This window comes from Centruroides vittatus, unplaced genomic scaffold, assembly GCF_030686945.1.
Source record: "Centruroides vittatus isolate TY-2023 unplaced genomic scaffold, ASM3068694v2 contig_18, whole genome shotgun sequence".
NCBI lineage: Eukaryota > Metazoa > Arthropoda > Arachnida > Scorpiones > Buthidae > Centruroides > Centruroides vittatus.
This window is the reverse complement of record NW_027121101.1, coordinates 7,221,618-7,234,169: the sequence shown is the minus strand read 5'-3', so window position 1 is coordinate 7,234,169 and position 12,552 is coordinate 7,221,618. Positions and strand designations below refer to the sequence as shown.

The 12,552-nt window shown below is 31.1% G+C and overlaps 1 protein-coding gene across 6 annotated transcripts in view; it reads left to right on the top strand.

The window, feature by feature from the left end:
- The window catches only part of LOC136969651 (protein trachealess-like), a 141,409-nt gene that overhangs the window by 90,345 nt on the left and 38,512 nt on the right, over window positions 1-12,552 (top strand). For all 6 annotated transcript variants that reach the window (XM_067263932.1, XM_067263931.1, XM_067263928.1 and 3 more), the window contains one exon: window positions 10,494-10,573. In XM_067263932.1, coding sequence (XP_067120033.1) covers window positions 10,494-10,573 — 80 coding nt within the window. The remainder of the gene's footprint in view (window positions 1-10,493; window positions 10,574-12,552) is intronic.

Below are 12,552 nucleotides of genomic sequence, written 5' to 3'. Positions count from 1 at the left end.
TAAAAATGTGTTTATGAAACTTTTATGAATAAATTAAATTTAAATCAAAATTAATTTACATAAATTTCTATTGTTTAAAAAATAAATAAAATTATTAAATTTTCTATTTCTCAAATAGAATATTTTACGAATTGTAAAAGACCCGGAAATAGCATATGATGGGAATATTTCAATCAGAAAGCAGTAAAATTCTAATCGCCGTCCTTAAACAAATTGTAGATTCGCATGTAACGCATTGTATGAAAATGCGTTAACAAGGCTGAAACTTATAAAAGAGTCAAACACCTGAAAAAAAACGGACTTAAGTCACGTATAGCCGGGGGGAAGACTATAGGAGAGGAAAATCTGCCGGAAGCTTGAAGGATTTACTCCGGTTAGGCCGATCGCATCCACAGAAGCGTTGGAAATTCCCCTAATGTCAATATTGATGTTGTTCTGGCACGCTATCTAAGCAGTGGATTAAGCTTTAAAAAGGATAGAAATCCACATGGCTTGGAATGCCCATTATCCCTCCATCAGGATATTAGGAAATGATGCTTATTGAGAGACTAGGTGTGGATTTAAACTTGGTATTCAGCGAGGATGGTCATTCGTATTGCCTGCTCACTCTAAGTGATGGCAGGGTCATTCTTCTTTCTCCTTTTTTTCTAAAACGTTGTCTACTGATTGTTTGATTCGAAACTTTTATGTCTGAAATCTTTACGTAAAAGAAGACAGTTTGCCTTGTACTGCTCAATGTTGTTTCAGTGAAACTGCAATAAATCAAACGCTTCCTTAACTTTTCGCAGTATAAAAGCTAGCTAACTTTACAATGGTGAAAAGGCCAGCAATCGGAGAGTATTTGAGAGATCTAATAACAGTCGCGATTTTATAAGGTTAAGACTGCAATAATAGACTGACTACTTCGGTAACAAATTATTGCCATCTCGTAAATCTAACGTATACCTCTAAAATCATACAATCTAGAAAAATAAAAATTAAAAATACATATAAGTTTCCTAGTCTTATATATAGATATATAATTAAATTTTCATTTTTTATATCCTAATAATCTGTTTATATTTATACAATTAGCCTATAAAAACTTGCCACGCTTGAATATAAACATCGAATATAGCTTCGAGAGATAATAATTTAGTTGTTTTAAGGAGAAAATAAGCTATAAATTATAACTTTTAAAAAAGATGAAAAGTAATTTCTTTTATAAAAATTATTATAATAGGTTAAGTATGAAAAATCTATATAATGGTTAAGTCACTTTTGCTATTTTTATCTGTAACTGTTTGTTCATCTTCTACTTCTTCTATGGGCTAATATCTAAATTGTTTTAGCAGCTCGCCATTACAAAATTCTTTTCCGTTTAGTTTGAATGGGGGCACCATTTTGAAATTATTTATATATCGTGCATTTTGTTTTCCTTAAAAAAATAAAATTTACATCTTTTATTTACTGTCTCAGTCGATCTAGCGAATATAGAAAGGAAGAAAATTTAATTCAGTTATAAAAACAATTCCTTAATTTACTCGAATAGCCTTAATAAACTATTGGTCTTGTATAAAGTAAAGATTAAAATATACGTATGGTATGTAGAAACCAAACTAAGAAATATAATTACTAAAAAATAGAAAAAAATATCCAGTTTCTTCGCGTCATGAATACTTGAAAGATGTAGAGTCTTCATAAGTCGAAAACTCGAGACTTGTGCATGCCAAAAAACAATTTAGAAGGTAGGGACGTGTTGTGACATGTCATTTGTCGTCTTCCCCGTGGGACATTCTTGCCAACCTGCACTTGAGCAAGTTTTCTAACTATTCTTTCCACCCTATATAACTCCAAGGTAATCAAAGACGGTGACGGAGATTTGTCATGGATGCAATATTTATGGAGTTCACGTTGAATAACCCGGGCCGCCGCTGGTTTACTAGATTTTAGTCATTTGATGTTCAAGTAGAATATTGAAGTATGCTGTTTTATTTATTTATAGTTAAATTATGACGGAGTTGTAGAAAATCATGACTTTCAGGTAGTCAGTGGACAGAGGATAGGAAAGAATTTCTATGTCCAAATGCAGTCTTAGAAAAGATAAAACGATATTGTATAAAGACTGATAGCCTAAAAGCTTTTCTTTTTTTCTAAAAGAAAACAAAAAACAAAAATAAATATCATGGTTTTGAAGTCAATAACGTTAGAAGAAAGATGGTGATAAATAATTTAATATTTATGTTATAGACGAAATGTCTTTATGTTTTAAACCAATTGTACATTTATAAAGATTAATTTTCGGCATTATACAGTTTAATTTTTATTTATATTTTTTGTATATATTAAAGCTAGGTGAACGTTTTACGTTTAGAAGCGGGAGTAAAGAACTTTAATCATTCAATTAATCTTAAACCTCATCCTACTTTTTATCACGTTTAGAAAAAACCTAATTCATAGATTTTAATTTAACCTTAATATGTTTAAAGATAGATTTGTGTACATTATGTTGATATATCCTGGTAATAAATTATTTTTATCGATAATCAACCATTAGCAACAATTCGTACGGTTGAAGTTTGATCTATTTTAAGTCACGAAAGATAAGTTTTTGATCATCGTTTTATAAAAGGTTACGTTCGGGTCTATTTACGCTGATTTTTTCAGTTTAAAATAGTTGAACGATTCTCAAATAAATTACCAGTCTTTTAGGCATGCCCCTTAATCAATGTCACAACATTAATGCCGTTATTATTATTATAAATGACAAGCCTACACTATATTAGATTTTTCTCGCGCTGGCAGGTTCATGTTATTAAAACTCTTAATATATAGGCCAATACAATTTCAGGTCTTATTAGGCTTTGTCTTTTCGAATTAATAGAGCTTTTGTCTTAAACTACAGATAGATCAATTTAATAGAGTCTCTGATTTGCCTCAGGCCTAATTGGTGCTGCTAACTTAATAAAGAAGGCTATGGTTAGGTTTGGGAAAATCGACTCATCTCAATATTTTATTTGATACTTATAACACTTTTGAGAATCTAATCGGTAACTAACTCGGAAAAGAAAACAAAGGATGGAAACCGTTCACAAACAGAAAGAATAGAGAGAAAAGGGAGAGAGAAATAGACTTTGTCCAGATCAAATTGCTTTAGTCATCTATTAGCCAGTCGACCGGTTCAAGTTTCCATTGATCCGAACTTAGCAAATTAAGTGTTCGATTCAGATTCGGATGACCTTATCAAGTAAGTGGCTCGGTACCTATCCTTAAGGTGTGAAAAATCCCTACTGCAAGCAGTGTGTAATGAATAAAACATATAATCCATCAGACAAACATCCTCCTCTGTGCTGTCTAGATTTCTCACCCCTGTGCCTGATTGCTGCCCGACTTCATTCCCTGTTAATGGCCAATTACATGGCTTGAGTATTCCTAATGACCAAGCTATGATTTCTCGGATAGAAAGTTGTTTTTAAACAAGCTAAATTCTACTCTCATTCACTATCCCTTCTTTTCTAAATGGTTAACGTAATCCTCATGGGAGTTTTATATTCCCCTCCACATTAAGGTACGCACCTCGACTTAATTGTAACAATAGAAGTTAACTGAACAGCGTATAATTTAAAGAGGAGAACAAGTACATTCTTTGCTGTGTTTTTAATTCGAGACGACAAATTACTTCGTTTTTCGTTTGCACAACCTGTTGTTCCATTAATCGTGTTCTTTTGTTTTCTGTTGGCTAAAGGGTAGGTCACGTATTGTCTGTAAAATTGTCTGATCTCCAACAACCCCAAATCATTAGTTTTTCTTACAAATTTGTAATTTGGGTAAGATAAATGAAGGTTTTCTATTAAAATTCTTATTTTAAGTTTACGGAAGAAGGAAAAAAATCGTGGTAGAAGTTTCTCAACTATTTTCGTAATAAGAATTTTAGTAGTTTAGTAGTGCCTAGCTTACTAGTAAATTACAGAGCAATGCTTCTTTAGATTCGTTATTAAAATACGCTCACCGTTTAATTTTGACTTGAAATTATATTAATTTAATTGACAAAAAGATTAGCCAACTTGTACTGCACATGAATATTTAAATTTTATTTTTAGTTTCGACAGTGAAAAAGTATCCGATTCCATTTATGTTTATTATTATGCACGAAATGTGTGAATAAAAATATGCTTATAATATAAATTTGTAATCGGTTTAGATTTTTATTACATAAATTATCTTTAATATAAGCCATAAATCTTTAATATCGCGTTTGTATCCTAGATTTAATGTAGGTCTATGGGTCGCTATAAAAAAATTAATAGTAATATAAGCTTAAACATATATATTTGGATACTCAAAAAATAAATTTCACGGATAAAAAGAGAATTTTAAGTAAAAAAAATACCAATTCAGTTTAATATACTATTAAAAATCATAATATTTAAAGTAAGGATAGAAAATGTTTATTGTAATTTATGTTAAAAGGAGATTTAAGTTAATTTTGAATATAAATAAATAAATTTGATGGATAAAAAAACCTTAATGGCTAGATTTCGAATCCATATATTGAAATAAACATCCACTTTTGTAAAAAATAAACTTAGTTTTAGTAGTAGATTAACCGAGACGTTGATCAAGTTGTATTCTAATATTCAATACACCCGTAACACTTATACACCAGGGTGTTGGGCGTTTCGTTTCATCGCCAATTGGTTTTGTTATGACATCTTTTGGTAATATATAAGGTCATAAATCTAGTAAACACAAGTAAAGGGAAATGGTAGAAGCGCAACTGTTGATTAGCGACCTGTCAAGCATAATCGGATTACACGGTCCAGTCAAAATTAGCGACAAGATTATCCAGACATACAAATTTTACTCATTATGCAGTCGTTTGTTGTACCACTGCGTTTTAATGCGTAATCGAGTATCAAAATAACCAGAATGAATTTTGAATTAGTATTAAATCATACGTTGCAATTTCAAAATGTAAAAGTCTAATTTAATTTTTCGGTTTCTTTAATCACGTATTCGCGACTTTATCAAAGCCGGGCTCGTATTCATTTAATGTTAAGAGCTGGATAATAATAAAGAATAAAATACAATCATATTCGAATTACTCATTCTTCTTATAGATTCGAATCGAATTATTTATTTTTACAGAATTCGTGACAAAAATCGAACCGTGATCGGAATTAAATAATAAGCAAATTGCCATTACGATAATTATATGAGGACGTATGACCTCAAAGAAATATCATAAACTAATCAAGAGTTGACATTTATGATTCGTTTCTTTGATAATTATATTAAACGGCTAAAAAAGTGGTTTATGTTATTCTTACATCACTTCTTGTCGATGCAACCATTTTTCGAAGGACCTCGTCATCGTGATATGAGTTAAAAACATGCTTTTAAAATGATTTTTCTACATCTCATTGGCTAATTATTTTAAATAGCAGAAAAATGTTTATACAATTGAAAGAAAAATAACTTTTTCATTGTTTCTTCGTTAACGTATTGCGTAAAACAGTTCCAAGCTTGTGAAAATAAATACTATTAAATATTAGTCATGTTAGAAGTTCATATATTTGGATATAAAAAGAGTTAGATTGACTTATAAATTTTAAAAGATGTTACGTAACTCGTGGGCGTATTATTTTGGAAAAAAAACAATATTATGAAAATGAAGTTATTTCTTAAATGTCTTAGTTGTTGTAAGCCCTAAATTTAAATTTTTATATAAGAAAACGTGCAGAGAAATAGAAAGATAAAAATATATAACTTATTATTAAATTAAATAAATGAAACGTTAACAAATCATATGATGATAATGGAAAATTTAAGATGGATAATCAAGATTAGAGTCCGAAGCTCTGACCGTAGGGCTAAGAAGTGAATAGAGTGGCTGAAGGCTACACTGAATGACCATACTGTAATCAGGACTTCGCTGCGTCAGTGACTCTCCCTTTTCTACCCCCGAGTCCCTCCCAAGCTTCACTGTCCCATCGTTGATTGCACTAACCTCACAATGCACCTAAATCAAATGGCAGTAGGACAATTTACCTTAATCAGGTTACTAATAAGAGTCAGTAGAAAAATTCCTATTCTTTTTTTTTCCTTTTAGTGTGCGTGGGAGAAGCATTGGCTCTTTATGGTCAGCTGGTCAGGTCCCAGGCTGAATCTAATGTTGATTTGCACTTTGTGCTGCAGACACTGCAGGACGATTGCTAACAAGATCAAATCCACTCCCCTCCATCGTTCTACCTCTGGGCAAACATCGAAATGATGTTTTACAGACTTACTACAAAAGTCTAGTTGGGAATTTAATCTAAACTATCGATAACATTTTCTTTTAGGGGATGGAATTAATGTCATTCTTTTAGGTTCTTGAGATGTTGGTGATTTTAGTTTTAGAGATTAGCTAACGATGTGAAGTTTTAGTTATAACAGTCTGATGTGGGGGACCAAATGCGGTTTTATTCGTTTAAAAATTCTCAACTTAGGACGCCTCGAGATATTTATGTAGCCATTAAGTGAATTATAAGATATTTTTAATAAAACTTTACCTTATAAAAATAATTCGTATAAGTCAGCACGTAACACTTTTGGCATATACAATTTGTAAAAATAATTAAATTATGATACGGATTCTTTATATGATTACTAATTATACTTTGTTTATTGTTTAGAATAAAATAACGCTGTATAAAAGTCATTCAAAGCCTAAAAAAATATCAAGCTGAACTTTAAAATATTAGTATTATATCTGTATATAAAAGTCTTAGTTGAATATAAAGAAATATAAAATTTCTCTACAGTAACGATTGCTGTCTAAGTAAAACATATTTGCCAATCGCAGAGCTAGTAATATGATCAAAGCAAGCTTGAACGAATCAGTCGATGACCGAGCATTCTGAAAGTTATTAAACAGAAATCAATGTATCCCTTACAAACTTTATGAAGTAGAATTTTTATCGAAAAACACATAGTTTTTTTTTCATGACAACATAAATCGTTATTAATACTTGCTTCTCTCTGTAATAAATTCAAATGTTTAAGATTGTTAATAATTTGAATGCTTTTTATATTGTCTGATTAATTCAAAAAGTTTGCTTAGATTTAAAATTGAAATTGTATCTTTAATGAATTTACATTTAATTGTTTTAAATTAGAAATTTCTTTTAAATTGGCTTAAATACAAAACGAGTAAAGAATAAAAACATAAATTTTCATAACAAAGGAAAGTAATGATAAAAAATAACTGATTTGAAGTATCAACAAGCAATTAATATAAATATCGATTTCTGCTTATCTGATATTATTATTTGTCTTCAGTTTAATAATTATATACATTTATATTTGTTTTATAATCCATAACAAAGTTGTGATGCGGATGCATTTCCGCTTACACGGGAGTTATTAATTGGAACTTTCACATTCGGAATAGCGACTGACAATGTCAATTCCTACTCAGAAAGAAACAAAACAAGAGTGGTTAAGATTCAGACCTTTTCTTGCGCTGCCAAAATGATGTATCGACAGATTAATGGGTAATAACCCATAGAGACTAAGCTAGCATGGAGTGGTTGTGCCATACGGATTGGCGAAGTCAATTGTCATTCTGTTGAGGCCGTGTACGTCTCATCTCACAGAATGAAACAGGCGAAGATGAAAGCCATACGTCAAATAGCAGTCCTTGTTGATTAAACTCCTCCGAAGAGGCGGCCTGGGAGAAGATAGCGAGAACCTCTATTTATCTGAAATTGACAGCCCTCTTGCAGGGTTGGGAGTCACCTTCCTTCAAAGACACCTTAGCTAACAGAGCAGAAACATTATCACAACGATTTCTTTTGCCAAGCAGCTAGTTGTAAATCACCCAACTATAAACACCCATTCATTGTGACCCATAAATTTCCTGTCAAAAAACAGCATGGTCCTTATAAATGGAACTCGGACTGCTAGTCATACAAATGTGTATATTTGTCGACTGTTCTTTCGCTGCTATGAACATACTTTGCAGTTCCCCATTTTAAGTCTTAATGTTTTTTTTATTTTAACCCAATTGGGGTAAATGGAAAGATGGTGTTTCTTGTTGGGTTCTTGGTAATGATTTTTAATGGTGTGTCTATGGGACGATTGACTCTTCCTTTATAGATGAGTTCGATAATCGGGGTAGGTAATTGGAAGTCTTTTAAAGTTGATTTTGCCATTTTAAGAGTTCATGTTTCTTACTTAAAGCTTTGACGATAGATCATTGGATGAAAAGTTTAACTATCATTCTCTTGGGATGATTCATCGATGTCTTTGGGAGAGGATTGGTCCCGTTAATGACGTGTCCGACACACGAAATTTTAGAACTGCATTAAATTACACCAGTGACTGTACAACTTTTATATGTTAGAACCAACAATTTGATTAACTTTTAACTTTTTAGCATAAATTAACTCTGCATGTGCAAACATTTATTTTCGCTGTCCGATTATATATTATAATTATCCTATATATTTCTTTTCTTTGTATGACATTAATTTTATATATGATTTATTTCTAGAATTATAACTTAAAAGGATTTTATGTCCCAAACAGACATTTATACATTGGATGTTTGATTGTAATAGATTACACACAATAATAATAATACAGAATTAATTATTTTAATATTATTTTCTACAATTAATCAGAAATTAATTTCGATAATTTTGGAATTAGTTATTATTCAAATGAATTATTAATAAGTTATATTGCATTTTACGAATAATTTGTGAATTTATTAATTAGTTATTACATAAAAATGAACTACTCTCAGTTCGATTAGAACTACACTCTGCCTCCATTGATGGACTACAATGGTTCACTTTTCACCTTTAGGATAATAGCAACGAATAAATACATCCATATTGGTTTCAGACTCGACATATGCCATAACCCATACGCCATAGTGACGTCATATTTGCAAGTCACGTGACAGGAAACCATTAGAGTCAATCTGGCAGGCTAAAGCTAAGCCGAATAAATGGCAGATATATTTCTATCTTCCCATATTGGAACTCCAGTAATGAAGTTGACCTGTCACTACTACAATAGTAACGACACCCGCAGCTCGTCTATACTTCTTGATCTCGTGCTAAATCCTATACAATAAATGGTTGTAGGAGTCCTGCTACTATCGACATCATATTCAGACATTTATATTGACATACAGACTCGGCACGAAAAAGAAACAAAAATTAGGTTGGATGTATCTGTGAGTCAAATTCTTAAAGTCTGCGAATCCGCCTCTCTCACTCTGCTTGTGAATAAATTGATATAGAGCCATACCACACTTTGCTTTTGCCGCTAGATGTCCAAAAAAGGTACAACCCAAACTGTATTATTCTAAAACCATCCTCAAAGGAAACAAATAGCCCGGTAGAACAATTAAATTATGGAAACTACAGTCGACTGTATCTGTGCAGTTAATCCTCCCAGGAAAGCTGCTATACTGCACTTCTACACCGTGCCCTCAAGGTTTGTCAAATTCTCCCTATAATGGGTGTTAGATCGGTGGCCCAGTCACTTTGTAAACTTTATTACGCAACCCAAGGCGTGTGTACATTGAATTTAAACTCCTTTGCTTCCTTTCTCTTTTGTTGGAAACAGTATCTGACGGCTGAGGTTTCTATGTCTCTCAGGGGTGAACATCTGCTTTAGGTGCTCCCTGCCTTCTATTAGAATCTCTGCAATGACTGAAAAGCAAATAAGATTCGAAGTCTGAAATCATTCCAATAAACTCATTCAGAAAATTTCAATAATGTATAAACTTCAACATCTGCTTTAATACGAGTGTCAATATTTATGAAACTTTTATGTTCTGGATACAAATTACTATTATCATCAAGTTTTTCAAAAAAACATCTTTTTTACTCTAAAATTCAATTAAACCTTTATTAACTAAGTGTATTAATTTATTGAAAATTCGCTTCTTTAATATTTTATTAATTCCAGAATAAATAAAAATACAAAAATTAAATAATTTCATTTTAGACAAGTCTTAAGTGGAAATTTTTAACTTTAAACTGATTATCGTCACGAATGTCGAATTTTTAACATTTTAAACTTCAAAATAAATAATCAAATTAGAAATTATAGGTTTAAAAATCCATATTTTTTACCTATTAAAAATGTAATTTAATTTTAAAAATTTACAGATTTTTCAATAAATTTAATTATATTAATAACGTTAAAAATAAATTTATGAAGATGTGTAATAATAAAATTGCATTTTTTTCCATATAAAAATATTAAAAATTTTAATACTTTAATGCCGCTATTTAACTTATTGGCCTGTAATTTATTTATTATAAATTTTCCTAATTCTACCGGAATATCACCGAGAAACGAAAGAAAGAAAAATTTATATTTAAAAGTAGTGGTCATAATAATTTGTTCTAGGATGATAGTTAGGTTTTAAATATTTTAAAATTTCACCGAATAGCCAAGAAATTAAATTAAACAAACTAATATGAACGATGTTGTGCGTGTTGTAGGTGCTCCTCTTCGTCCGCGATCTATGACAGCAGTTGCCATGGAGATATTTGAACAACATCAGGGGACACACATCCTCCAGGTGAGTAATATCATTTGATGTTTGAACCTTTAACTATGCACACATTAGCCATATAAAATATGGCGCTTTTACTTCATTATCATCCGAATGAGAAGGCTGCTTCAATCTGGCTTGAATAATTAAGGAAATGAATTTCCAGCTTCATATTTCCCCCATTCTTTTCTTTTTTTTAAAATATTTTATAAATCTAATTGTCAAAATTAGAATATGAGATTTATTTCTTTATTTATTTCTTCGATGATTAAGTTAAAACTTCGGGATCGAACTCATTTCTTAAAAGCTTCTTACAGATTAGCTAGCGAGACATTAATAGGCCTAAACTCTAATACGCAAAAATTATCATAAAATCTAATTTATTCATTTGGATTTCCAGGTGTGTTTACACCTAGACTATATTTCAATTTTTTTTGTTTTTTAAATTATACAGTCAGATGGAAATTTTGATGAAACAAAGATTTATTATTGCTAACGGCTTAGATCTAAAACAGCGCATTAGGAATAATGATATAATAAAAAATCTTAAATGGCTTTATTTTTTAAACTAGTCTTAATAAATGAATGTCTTATCATAATATTCCGGGTTGAAATCAAATTAAAGATTTGTTTAAAGGCATTAGGATTTTTTTTCCTTATTCAAACAAGGATATTTTCTCATGGGTTGTCATTTAAAAGAACTGACAACACATTATTGATGTATCTATGGTAGGAATTCAAACTAGTAATTTGTCGGTAGCCTGTATTCCTGTAACGCGTGATAGTTAAAACACCTACGTCACGAATCTCGGTGGTAAAGTTACGTGTAGGTAAGAATCCTATAAATCTTCTTCCAGTCTATAATCTCCATCCTCCTTAAGTAATTACTGTAACAATGGTTTAGCTCCGCTTGGCGATATCACGTTTTGTATATTAACACCGAAAATTTCTCATGCCACGAACTTTATTATTATTATTTTTTTTAGGTGAAGTTTTATTCTTTAGTATTTTTAAAATAAAATATTTAGTTTATGTTCTTATCGAATCTTCACTTTTCCATACCGGTTAAAAGACAAAAAAAAAAAAAAAATCTGAACTTCGTGAAGGATAAACATTGTATACTTCAGCCTTTAATACGTTAAATTATTATTTGAAAAATGTTGCTTTAATTTATCTTACAAATGATGCTTATAAAACGGAATTTAGATAACGTGAAGTTTCTACAGGAAAACTGCGAATGCAAACACATTTTACCAACACTTTTTAGCCGCTTTGACATTTAAATGATTGAAAATAGAGATAAACTCTTCACCTTTTCCATCTTCTGCCGTATTTAGAATTAGAATCATTATTCTGGCGCGACTGGTTAAGGAAGAAAAAGTGGACTGGCCTCTTGTGTACTTAAAAATCAGGTAAAATAAACTTTAATTTTCGAACTCACGTATTTCTATAACACCTATTTATACGTTCATTTCTGCTGTCGACGGTAAATATTTGAACTTGTTGCGTGCAGTTTCGAGCATCAACCGCAGCGATACTTGTTATAACATCTACCCATTAGGAGCCCTAAATCCAAGGAGTGCCTTTCAAAATACGGAAGAGCAAAGCTCAAGGTCACCGTCTAGCGCAGCGGGATTAAATCTCCTTCTGCTTTCTCTCCTATAGGCCTATGTTTAAACTACCATTTCGCTGCTACATCGGTGAATGTAGAGCAGATTTCAATCAAATTTGACCGGGACAGCCTAGTCCATCGACCACTCCTATCAGGATTTGAGTTCCATTAACAATAACATTTTTAACAATAGATAACCATAATTTAGAGAATTTTTATTCATAATAGCTGTTATTATTTGACTTAATTTAGAGTATAATGTAAGTGGAAGGGAGAATAGCTAATTATAATTCTCTCAAATAGGCCCCTAATGTTAAGGAGATTCGATTATAAGCAAGAATCAGTTTTTCTTAATAAGATTTGAAAATTATACTACAAAAGCTGTTCAATATTA